This window comes from Gallus gallus, chromosome 3 (assembly GCF_016699485.2).
Source record: "Gallus gallus isolate bGalGal1 chromosome 3, bGalGal1.mat.broiler.GRCg7b, whole genome shotgun sequence".
In the NCBI taxonomy this organism is placed as follows: Eukaryota; Metazoa; Chordata; class Aves; order Galliformes; family Phasianidae; genus Gallus; species Gallus gallus.
In genome coordinates, this window is record NC_052534.1 from 8,470,685 (window position 1) to 8,491,200 (window position 20,516).

Sequence of the window (20,516 nt, forward strand, 5' to 3'; positions counted from 1 at the left end):
GTTTTAGCTTTTTAAATCTTCTCTTAAGCAGTTGTTGTGCGGTCTGAACATCTCTTTGTCAGATCCTGCAGTAGCAGTTGGAGTCCCCTGCCTGTTCTGAATTAGTTTTGCTCAAAAGACAGAAATACCTCTCTTAGGCTGTGTCAGCACAGCTTTGACTTAATGGCTACTAAAAGCAGAATCTAAAAGATGCCCTCTATTAATAACTTATTAATAATTTTACAGAGCTCTTTGTCTTCTGAAAAACAATTGGACAGGGTGAACGTTTAGGTTTTTTTGTTTTGTTTTGTTTTTACACTTTCTAATGGAGTCTTTTCTGTGAAGAGATCATGATTTTCTGAATTGGGTTTGGATAAAGAACCACATCTGACTAATTTTACTGTGAAATAATTTGGGGTCATTCTGTTTGCCTAGATGATGCTCAGCAGCTGTTCACTGAGGTGTTGGATGATTTTTTTTCTCTGTTACACTGAGTGCAGCTCACTGAATTTGAGTACTCATGCATACATTCAAAACACTGCTTCATTCACGTGAGTTGAATACCAGCTAAACACTGCTGACAGGAAATTCAATGAGTTTGATTGTCAAACAAAAGGGAAGATAGTGAGAAAGAGGGCACTAGCTAGAAAAATGCATGTTACAGTTATGTTCCCGTGGCCACTTGTTCTATGTATCAAATCAGAATAATATGGGCATTTTCAGAACGATAAACATATCAGGACCTGACATACATGGCTCAGCATGGCATAGTGTGAAGCGTGGACATGAACTAATTGTTTCAATGAATTCCAGTTTGGAAGGTGAGATAAAGTCAGGAGAGGAATAAGCAGAATAATACTTTGTCTCAGAGGAAAAAATGAATGAATCCCATGTTACTATAATAATATAATGCAAAAGTGATGTACCACCTTAATGCAAACATATACCCTAACTTTCAAAAGAAGCATTCTGCAATTTTAAAGTATTCGAATATAGTTTTGGGAATAGTGGTATAAATATAATAAAGCAAGACTTCAATTAACACTAAATTAATGGAATTGCTTCATATAAAATAGCAGATGCTGTGACCCCATATACATGCATATAAATTCTTGTTTAACGATCAGGTTGTCTTTTTTGCCGTGTGTAATGGTGCTGAAATCCATGGGGAGGAAAATCACAGGCAAAGGAGCATCTGCCTAACTATGCTGAAAGCTCTGCTAAACAAGGAAGAAGAAATAAACTTATTTTAGTTACTGTTTTCTTTTCATCTGCAGATAATATGCAATGACAGTTCAACGTTTTTTCAGTAAATAGAGTAACATGCAGCAAGGCAACAAATGTCTTTTCCCCTTGTCGCTCAAGTATTCGTTTTCTCTAGAGATCTCTCAAACTTCATGCAAGAGGTCCCTTCTATGAGTTGTCAAAATATGACAGTTAATCCAACTTCTGTTTTGTGCCAACTGGAGCATGTTTTCTAACAATCACTGTTAGTCCATACTTCAGTCTTTGGGTCAGAACCAGCACTGGAAGTGCACTTTCACTTACCGTCCTTGCTGCATGCAGGGGAGACTTGCTGGACAAATATTTCTCATGTGGAGGATGAGCTCTGTCACTTTTATTGCGGGAGGAATGAAAATGAGAGCTGTTGTTGGCTGTGCTATTGCCCACACCCCCTCCTTGCTTTTTTCTCTGTAGCTGTCTTGAAAGACTGTGCTTATAATTGATTGATAAAGGAGTCCTGGCTCTCTTTTTTGTAGCTTGATTTCCACCGAAGAAAGCAGCTGTCAAAGATATTGGTGATTCAGCCCCTGATGCGCACTGAGGAACTGGGTGGATATAAAGAATATGCTGTCATTTTGAGATTCTCTTAACTAATAAACGAATGGTTGATTGTTGTAATTTTCTCTAAGATGCGGTCCATCCAGCTGTGGCTCTCCCCTACTAAGGGGGAGTTAATTTAAAAGCTCCCAGCGCTAGGAGAGCACTGGTTTCCCTGAGGAGGAAAGCAGAGTGCCCCATGCTTGACTCAGAAGCTCGAGTATTGAAATCTCCAGTAGCCGTCTCTTCGTCTTCAGAGGTAGCAGCCCCAAGGCCAGGCGGTCACTGCCAGTGCAGGTATCTGCTAGCCGTGGCTAATGCCTCAGGTGCCCAAACACAACACTAGTTAGCCTGTCCCGGTGCCTCACCACCCTCACTGTAAAAGACTTCTTTATATCCAAACTAAATCTCTCCTCTTTGAGCCTGAAGCCATTTCCCTTGTTCAGTCACCACAGACCCTGCTAAAGAGTCTGTCCCCTTCTTTCCTGCAGTTCCCCTTTAGATACTGAAAGGCTGCTATCAGGTCACCTCGGAGCCTGCAGGCTTCCTTGCATCACCTTATCATACCTGTACCTCTGTATTGGTGGATAGAAATGGCTTGATGGGGAAATCGAAACTAGATTGAATGCCTTTTGCTCTTTTCTACTCGGAGGGAATGGGAAAGGCTTAAGGAACTGGCTTTGTCCCTAGGATTAATAACTGGAAAATCAATTTGTCATTTCCTTGTCATAAATTAAAAGCTTATAGTCATCATAACATGAGTATAATAGAGGTTAGTGAGTATTGATGGAGGTCTCAAAGCTCACTCAGCAGAGCACATCTCTACTATACAATTTAAATTATGTCTCCTCTACAAGGAATATCTGTCAATATTTGTATAAAAAGACATTCCTTGAAAGAATATTTTACCCATTTCTATACTGCTGGTGCTGTGATTGTTGGTGTTTGATGAAGTGTGCCCAGGAGAAAAGTTTTGGTCCCATTTTGATCAGTGTAAGTGACCTCTACATCGTGCACTTATATCTGTAGGCATAGGATAAATTAGCTGTGTTTTAAGCTGATTACTTTCCAGTTAGGATGTACATCTTCGAGCTCGTCCTTTTGAGAACAGAGCAGCTCTGCTCTCTCCCTTGTCTGTCTCAGTGAGGTAAGAAAGCAAACACGCTGTCTCAAAAGGGTGATCAGGTGAGAGTAATAGAGAGTGATTGGTGAGACTAGGAAGACTGGGGGTGAAAAGGACATGTTGAACCTGAAAGGAGAAGCCTACGAGGAAAGTACTTGCAGGTAAGATTTTGGTGTTTGAAAGAGGACTTGGTTTAAAACAAGTAAATTTAGTCTGTTGTTGAGCAGCCATAGAAAGAACAATCAGCATAGTTTATTTAAAAGTACAGGCAGTTTGTGTTTCTCTTCAAAATTATTTTTATCCTAAACGAGGCACACTATTGTGATGCACGCTTGCACAAAAGATCTAAGAGGATCCAAAGAGCGAATGATCCAAATTTGACCTGCAGCAATGTAGAAGGATATTTTCTGCAGATTATTCTATTTTGGAAAATTGCTTATACTACTATTTTAAGTCACTTGTTTACCAGAAAACTTCAGTCCATTTAATTAAAGCAGATGTAGTTGCCAGATATTTTAGTTGTTTGTGCTCAAATTATTGCTGATAGCTACTTTGATTAACATAAATTGAATTACTCACAAGACTCTTAACATCATCAGGCATGCACAGATTCCACTGGCTTTTCAGTCAGATAGTGGCTTAATTTACTTTCCAGTCTATGGTTGGTGTCCCGTATCTTCTTGTATACCAGAAACTAAAGTAATTTATGTCTACAACCTTTCTTAAACAGGTGTTTACCTTGATTGGATTATAAGTATCACGTTAAAAGTGTAACAATGGTAAGATAGACTTTAATAAGTTAAACGGCTCTCCAGCATCTGCTGAAAATGGATGGAAGTGCAAAAGATTCTTGGAGCAGGGATTGTTTTTACAGGGTGTATTTCAAAAGCTTTTATTCACCTTCTAGAGGTAAATGGCTACTTTGTGAGTTTTGCCAGGCATCTGGTGTTGCATTTAAACCTGTTAAGAAAAAAGTCACAAAGGAAGGTGAAAGACCTTTCATAGGGAGAGGCATAAGAAATGACAGGTAGTTGGTGGAAGTCACTGAAATATTGGGATGGTTCTGTATTTGGGGATGTGGTTTATATGGGCTTGCAGCAGCTACTACACCAAGAGCAGCTGATCAGTGGAAAAATAAATATCTCACGTAATGCTTTTTTCATATAAAGTATATTACACTGTCTACAGTGGAGGATACTATGTGAGATGGAAAGCCTAGTGGTGGGAAGTTGACTAATGTTAGACTTGGGAGAGTGAATTCTATTTGCATAGACATAGCATTTCTTTGTCATCGTTTCCTCATACTGAATAGGACAATAGAACTGAAATTCTGGTCTGATATGAGACTAATTTAAATAAGAGCTTATGAAGAGAGCAGCTATTCTGGTGGTGTAGGGAGGGGAGTGGGAGGACTATCAAGTTCTTTAGAAGATGCAAGTATGTTTTCATTAAATAGAGCACACTCTTCAGATGTACAAACCAAGCAGCTTCCTCTTCTGTCAAAGAATAACGTGTTTTAAAGGCCGTTCAGCTGCATCACAACAACTGGGTGAGCTTAGAAGTCCCCTCCAACCCAAGGTATTCTGCAGCTCTACAAACAGTGTTTCCTGTAACTCATAGCTCAGTGTCTGACTGCTCTTTTGCCCATTTGGGCTTTAGTGCAAAGTTTACTAGAGCCTTAATGCTTTGTGGATTTAAAACAAATGTTAGTTTTGTTTTTATTTTTATAAAGAACAACCAGGGGACGAGAGATAAAAGTCATCTGCAGTTTGGGTACAATATTATGGTAGCAAACGCTGTAGCATAAACGTATCGACTGCTCCCTGCTGCCTAAACAGAGGTATGCTTCGTGCATTGTGAAATTTATATGGAGAAGATGGAGACCTAAAGCAAGTAGCAACATGTGCATTCAAATTTAAAGACGTGTAAGATCCTTGTGTATGAATTCCTTACACTGGAGGGTTTCCATGGTGTTGTGAAGCAGTGAAAATGCTGTGTGAATGTAAAACAGCTGTGTGCGATGAGGAGCACCTGGGTGCTGCTGACCCACCCCAGAGCTGAGCAGAGTGGGCAGGGCTGGCAGCAACGACTGCTCAGGGCATGGCACCTCAGGTGGGGGGTGACACGGGGTGTGGGAGGGCAAAAGGGAACAAAATGCATATATCCAACAGCTGGGGGCTGCTCCATAGCTGTTTGCACTGATGAAGGGCATTCATCCTACTGGATCTAGGAGGCAAAATGATGAGTGCTCATCTTAGAGCAGGGGCTGGAGTTCCAGTTGGGAAGGAGGGAGAGAAGGTGGTGGAACTGCACCATCTGCCCAACGCTCTGATGCCTTCACCTGACCAGAGCTGCAGACCCACTGGGAGTACAGTGTTCAGTGCTGGGGCCCCCAGCATCAGAAAAATGTGGAGCTGTTGAAACAGGTCCAGAGGAAGCCATGAAGATGCTCAGAGGGCTGGGGTGCCTTTCCTATGAAGAAAGTCTAAGGGAGCTGGGCTTGTTCAGCTTGGAGAAGAGGAGGCTCAGGGGAGACCTCATTGCTGCCTTCAAGGTCTTGATGGAAGCTTATAAAGAGGAGGGAGATTCACTGTCAGACCATGTAAAGAAGTCGTAGGACAAGGACTAAAAGAGGGGAGATTTAGGTTAGATGTTAGGAAGAAATGCTTTACTCAGAGGTTGGTGAGGCCCTGGCACTGCTGCCCAGAGCTGTGGGTGCCCCATCCCTGGAGGTGCCCAAGGCCAGGTTGGATGGGCCCTGGGCAGCCTGAGCTGCTGGGGGGCAGCCCTGCCCACGGCAGGGGTTGGGGCTGGGGGGGGCTTTAGGGACCCTTCCAACTCAAGCCATCCTGTGAAAAAAAAGAATCAAATGTAAACTGGAAAAATGGACTGTGCTCCTTCCAGTTTGCTATTAAAAAGATGAATTAGCAGGAAAAATTATATGGAGGGCAATGGTATTAACCTCCAGATTACAAGATGTTGTGTCACCAGGAGAATAGCCTGAAGTACAAAAATGTGCGCACACAAAGAAATCGGGTGTTTAATAGAGGATGTAATTAAAGTTCTAAAATATTGGTTAACTTTACCAATGTGGATTCAGATTATTTGTTCCACTTCCACAGCAGACATTGTAGAAGGCTCCAAAAAGGAACTGGAATATGTGTATATATATTTTTACTTTTAAAAACACTTTTTGAGGAACATTGAGCTCAGAAATAGTTTCTGTTGGTTACTGAGCATTGTGTTTAGTGCTGACAGGAAAAGAAAAAGTAAACTGGTCGTTCTAGGAAATTCAGCAATCTGGTCATCTAGAAGCAAGTAAACTTCAAGCTATCAATATATATTGTGTTAAGCAACTTGTATTATGGTCTGACAGTAGATTGGACAGGAGGAAACGATTCACAGCTACAGCAACAGGATAATTCTTTTCTGAAAGAGAAACATCTCCGAAAGAAATGTCTGTAGGAGACGAATGCTGGCGGTACTGCCTGGAGGTTAAAGTGTGCAGCAGCAGATTGAGCTTCTGACACTGCACAGAAGCTTTACAAACCCGGGGAGTCAGAACAGCAGTTCGCAGGATGAAGTCCCTGCAACTCCCAGCCTGTCCCACGTGCCTAGGATGTACAAAGTTACTGGCTTTTGGGCCCTTCTCTTCATCTGCTAATGGATCTTAGTATGGTCCATTTCGGACATATTATCGCCTGTCCCTATCGACTTTCCTACAACTCGTTTAAAAAAATGTGTGCATGTATACTTACCTTCCAGCACAGAAGAACCCTAACTGAATAGACCTGATATGTTCTGTGTTTGCTTTCTTTTTCCAGTATTTGATTGCAATTTTGAGACTCCTTGTGAGCTGGAATATTCCTTTTCCTCGAAAGATCAGGAAAGCCCCAACAAAGCCTGGCTGAGAGTGAGTGCAGAGGATATTTCACAGCTGAACATCCCGGGTGGACCAGAGAGAGATCACTCTGAGAATACACCAAAAGGTAAAGTGAACACAGCTGTATCATGCCTCCATTGGAGTGGTTGATGCTAAGCTGCTAAACCAACCAGCCAAACATTTCCTTTTAAAATACTTTATTCAGCTGTAATTCTTTTGCTGCAGCAGTCAATGAATTCAAACAGCATGAGAAACAAATGCAGTGTGATAAACAAAGACAGTCACGTTGTGTATGAAGTATATGCTTTTGTCTGCAGGATGTATAAGGGATGCAGAACATCAAACGTAGTATTATGTAAAGGTTGAATCAGGCTGATGTATGCAGCAAACAGTATTTGGATGAGAATAGTCCTACGGTGCCTGTGCTTAAGGTCATCCAGTGGTTGAAAGAGATGCATTGCATCACTGAGTCTGTTTTTACCTTTTCTCTAAGTGCAGTTTACTGCCAGCGACTTTGCAAATAGTTGCAGATAATATCTTTGTGTCCAGGGCTTAAGTTTTCAGTTTGCTGAGGAAAATAAAAGATATATATATGTTGAAGACAAGATCTATGTTTCTCTTTAATGAGAGCTGGGAAGCGTTAAAAGAAAGAAATATAATGGATTTTTCTTCTTGGAAGAAGATGGGGGTTTTTTGGAATTATTTTTCCTGCTTATAATCATATCCATGAACAGCAGTATAGTTCATTTATATTTTAAATTCTAAGAATGTTGTTAGGTGTATTTTTTATCCTCCAAGGCCTAGAAAAGCAGAAAATTCTTAAGACTTCTGCTGTTAGTAACACCTGCTTGAAACCTCTCCTTCTGGGGCTGGGATGGTGTCGATGAGATTGGAGCAGGAGCAGAAAGGAGGGGGAGTTAGGGCTACAAGCTTTATCCAGGAATGTGGAACAGAGGGGTATGGGGAAGGATAGCAAAGGTTATCAGAGTTGTGGAACAGATTCCACACTAAGAAAAACTTTATTCTGTCTGCAGCGGTAGAAATTTGAGCTCTTGCACTGAAGAGCAATTTGGAGGAAGCCATGAAGTTAAAAGTGCTAGATATAGAACAGGCAAGAGGAGATATTTTTTAATGTTATATCTGAATAAATTGTGATAATAAGATGTATAAATTAATGTTACAGAGGCCAGAAATATGCATAAGATTGAAGAAGAGTTGGATGAGTTCTTGCAGAATACATTCATTAGTGTTTGTTTACGTCTTTGGACTCAAGAAGCCTTTCTCCCAGAGATCTACAAGTGACAGATCCTTTCATTACTTGCCAGCACCAGGATGTCATTTGCCTTTGCAGACTTTTAGTCTGATTGCTTGTAACAGGTTTTATATTCAGGCAAACACTAAGGAGAAGTTTCAGTGCAGCCTTTGTTCCTGTTCTTGGATTCTGTTTTCTCATCTCTATCAAGAGGACAGTACTTCTCCCAGAAAGCTATTATAAATTAATTTCCAAGGTGTCACAGCCCATTGTTTGAACGCTGATTCATCAGCAAACTGAGTCATTTAAGTGGGTTCTGTGGATGGACCGTATTTGTGCCACATGCAAATATATTCCAGTCTTCACATCAGAGAACAGGAATACACATAATAAATTTCTTGATACAAAGATACAATTAAGTAAAAGTTTGAGGTAAATCAATGTCTGCTGCTGAGAAAGTATTTCCCTTTTTTTTTCTTTTTAATTCTCATGCAAACTGTCTGTGAATGAAATTTAGAAATTAAAACAGGTTTGTTTTGGATTGAAAATAGCAGTTGTTACTTTCCTGGAATGGGAAAAAAGGGGGAAAACAGTGAATGATAAAGTTATCATCCCCAGTGAAGGGCCTGACCAGGTCATTGTGGTGCTGCACACTGATGACGTATGCTTCAGTAGCGTTATACCTTTGTATTTAGCCTCCTGGCTTTTTTGTTGTTGGAGCTTTTTTATCCCCTTTCTCAATCTGGAATATAGGCAGGAGTTTGTATTCTGCTCTTTGCTCTCATTCTACATACCCAGTGGCACATCATTCTGGTGGATTTAGATTTATGAGGTGCTGGGATGAGCTTTTGGGATGGGTAGTGGGGTTTTTTGTGTGTGTTGTTGGGTTTGTTTTTTTTTAATAATTGTCAAGTATGTTGAACATTGGTAATTTTCTCTTGAGCCCCTCTACAGAACTGTAGGTCTGCAACTCATAGATGACTAAAGTCTTTGCATGTAAAACCTCGTTTAAAAAAATCAGCACTTGGAGCTAGCATCTCTCTATTTTAAATCACTTTAATTACAGCTGCTTGGCACAGATAGTTGTGCGGTCTGTTTCATTCTGAAATAATTAAGCACAAGTAATTCCAACCCCTACTGGTTCCTGCAAATTGCACTTCCAATTATCTCAATCTCATTTCATCTCCTTCACAGACAGTAACGCACAGAGATAAACAGATAAGGTAACTAGCTTTTAAGATGACTTAGGTAATCCTCATCACTTGGCTATCAAGCCATGTTAAGACACTGATGAGACAAATGACTTAAGTATGATTCATCATGCTTCATATACCTTTTATACAGAAGGTTTGGCAGAAAACCATTGATGGATCTCCTGAAGAGAAACACTGGAAGGAGTTTCATGTTTCTTTTAGTTTTGTTTGTGTTTGTGAGGTTGTTTTGTTTGTTTTGCCCTCTGCAGCACGGCATGGCTCAGTGTCTAAGAATCACAACAAATCATCATGAATTGAGCAAGGAAGAACAAGTTTTAAATGCCTCAGCATTTGGTTATGGTCATATCTGAGCACAGTGCTCGTGTGACATGTTCAGTGTGTGTTGTCGCACAAACCACTGATCTCCCAAACAGGGATAGATGCTGAGGTGGCAATGTTAAATAATTCAGGGTTGGGAAGTGGAAGCCTGCTTTGCAAAAAATTGAAAAAGCATGCTTAACCAGACAGTTGTGGAAGGCGAAATTTGATGTAGATTATTTGAATTGAAGTGGTGGGCTAAACAGTCTGATTTTGGTATATAGAAGAGTATATTCTGATGTGGTTGCAATCGTTCAAGCTGATTATTGGGTAAGAGTAAACCTGCAACTGCTGATGAGTTGGTTCTCATGAAGGAAATGTGTTGGAATTTATTGGGAAGGGAGTAGAAAGTAGGAAATAATACTCTTGTATCAATGTGTGGCTCACTTATATCTGGAATAAATAATTCTCTTCTGGTTCCCATACGTCAAAATATAATTTATCACATCTGGGAAAGTTGTTAAAGGAATCAAAACAAGGATGATCCGAAGTATGTAATGGCTCTCTTTTAGGAGTGCTTAAATTGATGAGTGCTGCTCAGCCTAGAAGAGATACTGAAAGGACTACATGGCAAGGTTGATAAAAGCTTAGGCTTTCATAAGATCTGTATGAAAAATTTGGAGAAGTTTAAAAACTCCCAAAACTTCATAAAAAACAGAAAGGATGAGCGCGGAAGGAATATTCCTGATCTGCCTGAGGGTAGTGAGGCCCTACAGAGGAATCTGGATAGGCTGGATAGCTGGGTTGAAGCCAATGGGATGGGATTCAACAAGACCAAATGCCGGGTCCTGCACTTAGGCCACAATAACCCCAGGCAACGCTACAGGTTTGGGGCAGAGTGGCTGGAAGACTGTGGACAGGAAATGGACCTGGGGGTGTTGATTGACGCTAGACTGAACACGAGCCAGCAGTGTGCCCAGGTGGCCAAGAAGGCCAATGGCATCCTGGCTTGTATCAGAAATAGTGTGGCCAGCAGGAACAGGGAAGTAATTATTCCCCTGTACTCAGCACTGGTGAGGCTGCACCTCAAGTACTGTGCCCAGTTTTGGGCCCCTCACTGTAAGAAAGACATCGAGGCCCTGGAGCGTGTCCAGAGGAGGGCAACAAAGCTGGTGAGGGGTCTGGAGCACAGGCCTTATGAGGAGTGGCTGAAGGAGCTGGGATTGTTCAGTCTAGAGAAGAGGAGGCTCAGGGGAGACCTTATTGCTCTCTATAACTACCTGAAGGGAGGTTGTAGTGAGCTGGGGGTCAGCCTCTTCTCTCATGTGACTAGTGATAGGACTAGAGGGAATGGCTTCAAGCTGTGCCAGGGGAGGTTCAGGCTGGATGTTAGGAAATACTACTTCTCTGAAAGGGTGGTCAGGCACTGGAATGGGCTGCCCAGAGAGGTGGTGGAGTCACCAACCCTCGAGGTGTTCAAAGAGCATTTGGATGTTGTGTTGAGGGATATGGTTTAGCGGGAACCATTGGTGAAGGGCGAATGTTTGGACTGGATGATCCTGTGGGTCTTTTCCAACCTTAGCAATTCTATGATTCTGTGATTCCTTATTTCTTCTAAAACAGAATCGAACAGCATCAGGTGAAGTTAGAAAATGTCAGGTTCAAAATAAAACCAAATGAGATCCTTCAGTATGTAATGTAGAGTAGAATCGTGGAACTGTTTGTGCTGAAAGACTTCTGTGTGTTCACAAATGGACAGGATATGTGCAAGGAAGGAAAAGAGTTAATAGCTATGAAAAATAGCTATGAAATTCCTTTTCTGGCTTGTAGTCTTTGTGCAGTATATCCCCAAGGGCCAGGAGATTAGTCTGGAGAAGTAAAACTGTTTGTTCTCCTTGTTTGTTCTCCTTGTCCTTTTATTCTTTCCTATGTATCTACACCTGTCTGTTTTCAGGGCCAAATGCCTGAAGTTGATGGATCCTTGAGTCTGTGCTGGCAGATTTTGAGTGGTGTTGTGTTCCTCCCCTATCCTCTGCCCAGTTCCTTCTTCCTGTGTGAAAGAGGAGAGAGGTGCACTGTTTCAGAAATTTGTAGAGGTGGAGAGAAGTCATTATTTAAGTGCTTAATAATATTACTTGCTCTTTTGTTAAAGCCTTGCAAATGATTCTAAAGCATTTGTTATGCAAAAATATTGACTGTTTGGGAGGTAGAATTGCAGGACTGTCTGTAGAAATCTGTAGGAGTGTTTCCGTCAAGGTACTTTGTAGGGTTTTTTGCGAAATTCTGTGCAAAAATTCTTCTCCATTCCCTGCTATCTTGTTAAATGGACCAGTGAGTGACAGAATGAGTGGTGTGAAGGGCCTAGCTGGCAGACAGTAGCTCCAACACATCTTCACTTACTAATAACTTCAAGCTTTTTTGTAGGCTCAATGTTAGGGGTTGAGAGGGACCTCTGGAGATCATCTTGTCCAGCTCCCCAACTAAAGCAGATATTCTACAGTAGGTTGCAGAGGTGGGTTTTGAATATCTCCAGAGAAGGAGATTACACAGCCTCTCTGGGCAGCCTTGTTCCAGTGCTCCATCACTCTCACAGTAAAGAAATGGAAATTACTGTGTTCCAATTTGTGCCTGTTGTCCCTTATCCTGTTGCTGAGCACCGCCAAAAAGAGCCTTGTCCCATTCTCTTGACAACTGGCCTTTAGATATTTGTAAGTGTTGACAACATCCCCTCTCAGTCTTTCCTTCGCCAGGACAAACAGCCCCATATCTCTCAGCCTTTCCTCACAAGGGAGATGCACCTGGCCCCTCATCATTGCAGCCCTCCAATGGGCTCCCTACAGTAGTTCCGTGTCTTTCTCTAACCAAGGAGCCCAGAACTATACACAGTATAATATAATATCTCCCTTGTGAGCCTTTTCCCTGGCTCTTACTCAGAGGTACCTGATCCATTCATTGCCATTGCTTAGCTCAATGCAGTCCAGACCTTCCCTAACATAGAGGGCTACCCCTCTTCCTTTACTTCCCTGACCTTCTCTCCTGAAAAGCCTGTAGCCATCCATCTCAGCACTCTGGGCTTACGAGCCATCCTACCACATGTCACTGAGATCTGGGATATCCTAACCCCAATACCAGGCTAAAAATTCCAGTTCCTCTTGTTTATTTCCCATGCTCTGTGCATGTGTGTCGAGGTGTTGAAGTTGAGCCCATCTGGAAGCTGGCTTACCGACTGGCATTTCTTTGTGCTGTTCTTCAGGTGCTCTCCCACTGGCCTCTGCTCCTGTTGCTATCTCTGGGCAGCCGCTGTCGATGTTGCCTTTACCATGTTAGTATATGAATCAAGACTGTAGGTATTGTAATGAGCAGTCAATCCATTGCTAGGCTTTCAAACTTTTTATTCATGAATAAGCAAAAAGATGCTATAAAAAATTCATGCATTCTGTATCACTGAATGCATTTATTTACTTTGACAAGTGTGATTAATTCTTAATTATTTATGATCCCTCATAGTATATTATACCAGCAAACATTCTGCGGTGTATTGTAATGAAGTGTGGGGAACTGCAGATCTTGCAACTGTGGCAATATTTCCTAGGGAGGCAAGTTAGAATATGCAGTTTTTGGCAACAGTGACAGAGGTAGTGGACTGGAGAACTTGCTCTTTGCAGCAGTATGGTTGTATGTGTTTGTTATGCCCAAATGGAAAGGCCTTTTCCCTCTCCAAAAAACCTGTGATGGGTCAATCCAGCCATACATTCTGTAGTTCTGAACCAGTGTTCTGTACTACAGGGCCACTAGGAGACAGCTCTGAGCAGCAGGCGGCCTAACATGCATCAGAAAGCATGCCTCTTGAGAATTCATTTCTCCTGCAACCTTCTTGCTGTGCAGAGAAGCACCATCAGGTTGCTGTGTTGCCCATGGACACCTAGAGCGCATAAACTGTTGTCCCTGATCTAGGAGTGCAGTGGTGGCTTGCTTCTGAGTCAGAATTTACATGGAAGAGGGAGAGAAACCACAGTGCAAAGGTGATCTTGTGTACTTAAGGAAGAACCAGCTACGAGACCCAAAACCACTATGCACAAACTAGATCCAGATCTGTGCTCAACTGAATGTCACCAAGTGTCAGTGTGTTTCTAAATGTAAATGCAGTTTTAGACACGAAGGATTGGAAACTTGCCCGCTTCTGTGAAAGGGCTGCCTGCTCCTCATTTAAGTCTTGTGGTACTAAATAAGTTAAGTTAATTGCAGATTCTGTTATCTGAATATTTCGTTGCATCACAGAATGGTTTGGGTTGGAAGGGACCTTTAAGGTGATGTAGTTCCAACCCCCTGCTATAGGCAGGCACACCTCCCTCCACACCAGGCTGCTCACAGCCCCATCCAGCCTGGCCTTGAATGCCTCCAGGGAGGGGACATTCACAGCCTCACTGAGCAACCTGTTCCAGTGTGTCACCACCCTCACAGTGAAGAATTTCTTCCTGCTATCCAGTCTAGATCTACCCTCTTCCAGTTTGAAGCCATTTCCCCTCACCTTGTCACTACATGCCCTTATAAAAAGTCCCTCCCTATCTTTCCTGTCAGCCCCCTTCACGCCCATGAAAATATGCAGTTACTCAATAAAAGTTTTAGATAAAGAAATCAGCTGGGGAGGCATGACCACAGCCTCAAATAAGAATGAAGAGAGAAGTAAGCCAGCCTGAGAATGTGAACATGAGCTGATGCAACTTTTTAATGGAAAATGTATGTTGAAGTTTCATGAAGAAGGACAGGGAAAGTGGTGGAGATGACAGTGTCCCAGTCAGCCCCCAATCCACTGAAAAGCTCTTATGTAAGTTCTAAAACGTGTATGTGCGCATTAATTTGGTTTTGATTTTTGTAATTATTACTGAAGTGGAGCAAGGCTGAGGCTCTGAGCATGTTACTCAAAGGGAGATAATGAACTGCAGGGTTATAAAATGGTTGTTGACTTAATTTATGATCACTCAGACAAAGAAAAATGAGGAAGATAACAATGAATAATATTTTCTTTCAGATTATCACTTTATTTACGAAAGTGTATAAATCAATGTGGGCTTGCAAGAAGCAATTAGTTGAACTTATTTATTGTGCTGGACTCTTTAGCAGAAAAAAACCCCACTGCTAGCACTTATGATTCCACTAAACATTGAAAAAATCTCTGTATATTTGAAGAAGGTATTCTGTGTGTTTTCACCTGGTAAACAGCTGAACGGAGTAGTTGTGCTCATGTCAGACAGAATGCTTCCCTTTGCATTAATCCTGACTGGTTTCAGGATATGCCTTCATGTCTTAGAACTGATCTATCTTATGTATCTTCTAAGCAAGATTTCAGAGTATTTCTTATGCTTCTTTATTTCTTAAAACAAAGCAGCATTTTCTTCTCAGAATAACTTCAATTTTATTGGAAGAAAAAAAAATTCATATATCCCAAATTTTGGGGAAAAAAAGCCTTGGGGATGTGAATGTTTACTGCATATTCCTCTTTACTGTTGGATGAGAATATAGCTCATCCTAGTCAATAAAGATTCAATCCAGATGTTCAGGTAGTCCTTAGAAAGATGCTGCTGCAATATGAAGTCATCCTATTATTTATAAGCATTCGGATAAACTACAGATATCCTATGAAGATTTTTAAAGCTCTGTACTTTTGTATGAAGAGAGAGGAATTCAGTTATCTATTAATTACTTTCCTCTTTAAGGTTTAGCTATTGAATCAGTAGGAATAGCTGTTGTGGTACATAGCTGATCTTTTACCTTGCACGCAAGTGAAATACTGGGAGAATGAAGTGAGATCTGGAAATAATGCGTAGGCTCAAAATTATTCATAGACTGTATTGCAGATGAGAGATGTATGGGTTTATAGGGGTCACTGTCAAGCTCTTTGTAAACAGAAAGGGTTTTCAAATCGTAATTTATAGTGAATAACTCTGGCTGCTCTACTTGATATTTAAAGTTTGATACTTGGCCACATACACATTAGAAGCGTTACAACACAGCCCCATAGGAATATGTGACTTCCATACATGAGAAAAGCTTGCTTCAGAGTCCGTTGAGCTGTGAAGAGAAAAACAGGGTTTTTTTTTTTATGATGGTCAGTTTCCAACTCATGCTCTGTCAGAACAAGAAACAGACCAGATGTTCTTAGCATTTTGCAGCTTGTTCTTCTCATTAGTACTACACTTGTGCTTTGTTATTGCAATGTTATTTCTCTTTAATGAGCCTGCTCTAAAGAGGCAAATTATCATCTCACTGCAGGACAGTGTGTTTGTTTATACAGTAGGTATGTATTTATACAGGCTATGAGATGGATAACTGTGTAGGTTTGTTGATTTTGGAAATCTTGTTTGCTCATTTCTTGACTTAGTGAAAACTTGTAACTCATTGTGAAACATTTTGTTCCCCAAAACTAAGAAAGAAAATATTATTTCAGACTGCATCAGATATTAGTATGCTCTGAGGACTGTCTGCGTACCTGTGACTAATGTACTTCAATGCATCTATGCAGAAAAGACATAAACAGTGAAGAATATATGGCTGGTAAAATGGTCTTTCTCCTTGGCATTAACACACATTGGTGCTGTTTTTCCTGTGTAGCAGGAGCAGTGTTGTCTGTTCCTGAGTGCTTGTGTACAAGGACATCCATATGCAGGTTGTTTGTTTTTATTGTGTGTTTCAACTACAGAAAACACATATTTTTGCAAAGATGAGTTAACACATTCTTTGACAGTTTTAATTTATTTCTAGCCTGCCCCCTGCCTTAATTTTCTCTGTACTTTATTTTCTTGCCACACTAACGACAGCTTACACATATATAATCATGTAATGTATGGCTGGAGTATCAGCAAGATGCTGTAAGCTTTGCAGGCTGGGTGCTTCCACTACTTACCAAACATGGCTGTAACTGCATTATCAGTTAGTCCAATAAGCTGCACTTCTCTAACACTTTACCCGAATCTCTAAGAATGCTTTTCTGTATTATCCACTTCATACAGTTTTAAAGAGATTGGGAGAAGACTCCAAATCATCAAAGCAAATCTAAAGCACAGCGTAACCAAATGAGTAGGCCAAGGTGAGTTGTGTTATTGACTCCTCCAGACTTCTCGAATCTCTTACACCTTGATAGCAATAACAGATAGATGCCTATTGCTCTGCATTATTTTTGGTGTAAAGTTGACACAGTCCACTTTCAATAAAGAGATATCATGTGGGATTTTCTGTGAGATGATGTTAGAAGCACTGAAACTGACAAGAATTACGATTTTTTGCTGCTGTTCTTGACATCAGTGTTAACATTCCTGCAGTTGTTTTGCAGTAGGTATCATACATCTATGCTTGAGTGAAGACATCAAAAGAGAGTCAAAGAACTCTGAAAGCTGGGATGTTTTACTGTTGTGTCTCTTGCCAAGGACAGAACCCAACCAACAAAACAAATGAAAGATAATTCATTTGAAAGTGTAGTAGAGAAATGACTGTGATTCAGTCAGGATCTTAGGGAAGGCTGCGCTAAATCCAAGTATGGTTTGACTATTTTGCCTAATTTTTCCTGGAAACATGGTAAGGAATGATGCATTTTTCTAGTATTTCTGTTCTTGATACCAGTCCTTGGTTTTCTGATGAAATGTGTTTGGATGCAGATCTCTAAGAGATGTTTTTGTTCATAATAATGCTTGCATAATATTTCATTTTTGTAAAGGCATAATTTAATGTACTTCTTCAGAGATGCTGAAGGGAGTATTCCCTCAGAGATGCCTTCAGCTGTTAAATCTTACAGAAGTTCAGTGCTAGAGCTGACCAAAGTGTCTTCATTTATATTTACCTTGAGTTACCTCGAGGGGAAGAGGAATCTGTTATCTTAACTGTGTAAATGTAGAGTGTTCTCTTGCAGCAGCTTAAACGGAGAATGTTTATTTTATTCTTCTCAAAGTAATCAAAGAAGGTTGCTGTGTTGGAGGTAGGATACTGAGTGGAAGTTCTGTTTTATATCTTTTAAGATTTTTTTCTTAATACCATACAGTGACCATTTATGTGGTCCTTAGTGACTTGCATAGATTCTAACGAATAATCATCTCTTCAATTATGAGATAGAAGCTATCCCTGAAGTTTCATCTGTTTTCTTCGTTTCCTTGTGTTGAGAGCACAATAATTAAGCAGATTGTATAATGTTAGAACACAAGAATGGCCATAGTGGGAGTGCAGGAGGGGGAAGGAAACCTACGGCCAAAACTTCCCCCAGTATTCTCCCAGTTTCAGACACGCTTGCCTTGGAGGCTTGGGGAAGCTATACCATATAGCCCTTCCATGCTGTGTAGCAAGTCTGCTGAGATGCATGCTGCAACATGTTGTTGATTTGGGATCTGCAGTCCTAGAGACTGGTCCTATGCTGAGCATCCTTGCCTTTCTGTGTAGCCAATTGTATTTTGAGTGCCTCTTCCGGTAAAGAAATCACTTCTCTAAGCCCCTTCAGGCTCAGTGGCACAAGTCTGTCTAGTCTATAACACAGCCAATCTAGAAATGCTTGACATTTGTCTTTTGTCTTCCATACGTGAACAATTTAAAAGAAGATAAATGACTGTATTTTGTTACAATGAGGAAAAGGTATTTTAAGAATCAGTTGACTTGATAATAATGGGTCTGTATTACTTGTATACTAGATAAAAGTGGTTTTTGTTAGCTGAATACTCAGGTATCACAACAGGGATGAGGGAAGCAAGCACCACTTAATTCTAAATTGCATTTCCTTAGGAATTCAAGAAATGTAATAGTGGGCTTTTAGCCACTGCTCTGTATTTCTTCTTTCTATTCTGTGGCTGTGAGCAGATCTTCCCACTCTGAGACTATCCTTCTAAATTACCTGGTGTAAACATGAATAAATAAGATGACAAGTAGACTGCTCCAGATTTGAAGAGGCATTCAAGCAGCCAAACGGTTGCCTATGCCAGAAGTATAAATCTGATTTAGAACAGAGCTACAGTAATTTGTGTGCTGCTTTTAGCGTGGGTCATCTTACTGCTTTTGTGTGTTTCCAGTGAGGGAGTGGAGAGGTCATGCAATGAAGGGAAGCATTTGGTTGAGTACTGCAGATAGTCATCACTGAAAGTCATCTGGAGCCTTGCAAGGCACTAAACAGCATCACAAAGGTCAGATCAGAACTCCTCTTCACCTGTCACAGTAATTCTGTTTATCAGAGACGAACCCAAGCTGCAAACCTCTGATATTGATTTTTGAACAGATGAACATTTACAGATGTTCAGGTTTCAAGGTGTTGTTGATTGAGAGCACTGCAGAAATAAAGGGCCGTGCTGAAACAACCATGTGATGCGGGTTGAATTCCACTCTGTGTTTTTCTGAAAGGCGTGGAACTATGCGGGGAGGAAGCAGAGAATGATTTATGTTCAAACATCATAACAAATTACAGCTTTTCAGGCTGCCGACTGTGCATAGGGCAGGTTTTGCAGCCAAAAGGTTATGTTATTACCACTGAAAGTTGTTCAGAACTTGAAATTTTCCATACTGAACTTAAGATTAACTTTCCAGTTACTAATCAAGTCGGTGCAACGTCTGTTATGCCAGAGCAGATTCTAAAACATAGTAAAGATGCCAAGCAAATTTGCAGATGAGTTGCAACATCTGGATGAACAGCAACAGCTGCCTTCTAAAAAAGCTTAATATTAAATTTGTGTTGATTTCAGTACGAATACTAGTGTAGGGTAGATATCTTGTTGTCTTAGCCATCTGTGGAGAAAAATACTCAGAGGCATAGATGGAGGCTCAGTTTTTCTGAAGAAATTGATTACCCATGTAGAGAAAATGTACTTCTGTTACCTGTGAACCTCCTGAAAAAAGGAACGATTGTTGTCATGACTTCAGAATGACTGCAGTGTAGTCCAGGCTTGCCCAAGGCTGGTGTGTGTCCTGCTGCAGGCATTCCTGTGGAGCAGATGGTTAATGGCCCTGTTTGCTGTCCAAGGGGCTCATGTGACTGCAGGCTTGAGTAAAGCTGAACAGGATATGGACTTGTGTAAAACTTGAGATGCTCGGATTTTGCAGACATGTGAGTTCTTGATGACCTTAAAATCAAGAAAAGTTCCAGAAATTGAAGTTCACAAGTTTATTATTTAAAAATTGAATTTGGGCTTCCAGTAACTCTAATCCTCCTGTTCTGTTGTACAGTGGGAATTAGCCAGGACAGGATTAAGGGGTATTTCACTGCAGATGAAACTTCTGGGAACAACATTCATGTTCTCCTTGTAGAAGTGAGAAACTGCGTTATGAAATCAGAAACTAGAGCTAATACACTTCCATAGTGTGGGCACTGTGTGTTTGCTTGTGTTTAGCTGAGATGTATTAGGGCTACAGATCGATTGCTGTGTGCATTACTTACCGTTACATCCATTAACCATCAGAGTATGGGGCACCGAGAACTGACCGTGGATGAAATATGCCCGTTGCAGTAAGAATGACCTGAATGACTTGTGTAAATGAACTGACTTAACAGTTGCTTGGTTGTTTGCCTATTGTGCTGCTTTCACATGCAGCCAGGCTTTTTTTGTCTGAGCTGAGTTCTTTGTAGCTAAGAGTACTATTCATAAAAGAGGCTGCCCAAACTTTAGTGGACTACAGATCACTCATACTTATTTAATATGGGCGCAGTACCTCTCTTACCTTAGAGTTTGTTTGGTAGCGTTCTGTACTTCTGGGAAATCTGTGCTTGTTATGTATATTGATGCTAGGCTCTTCCTGCATGGGGTGGGGGAACAGGATGGAGTGAGGTTCATTTACCATTCTTGGTATGGCTCATTTAATCATTTCGTTCGCTACTGACTTAGTATTAAGCCAGAAACCGAAACCAGCAACAGTTTGATAACTAGTATGGCAAGCTTGTAAGACAAGTTCAAGAGGGAATAGACATTATGTTCTGTGACTTCTTTTGGA

The 20,516-nt window shown here is 41.0% G+C and overlaps 1 protein-coding gene across 1 annotated transcript in view; it reads left to right on the forward strand.

The window, feature by feature from the left end:
• LOC124416957 (ALK tyrosine kinase receptor-like) overlaps nucleotides 1-20,516 on the forward strand; it is a 251,107-nt gene that overhangs the window by 75,816 nt on the left and 154,775 nt on the right. Inside the window, exon 3 of the mRNA XM_046939073.1 lies at nucleotides 6,748-6,912. Within this exon, the coding sequence (XP_046795029.1) occupies nucleotides 6,748-6,912 (165 nt within the window). The remainder of the gene's footprint in view (nucleotides 1-6,747; nucleotides 6,913-20,516) is intronic.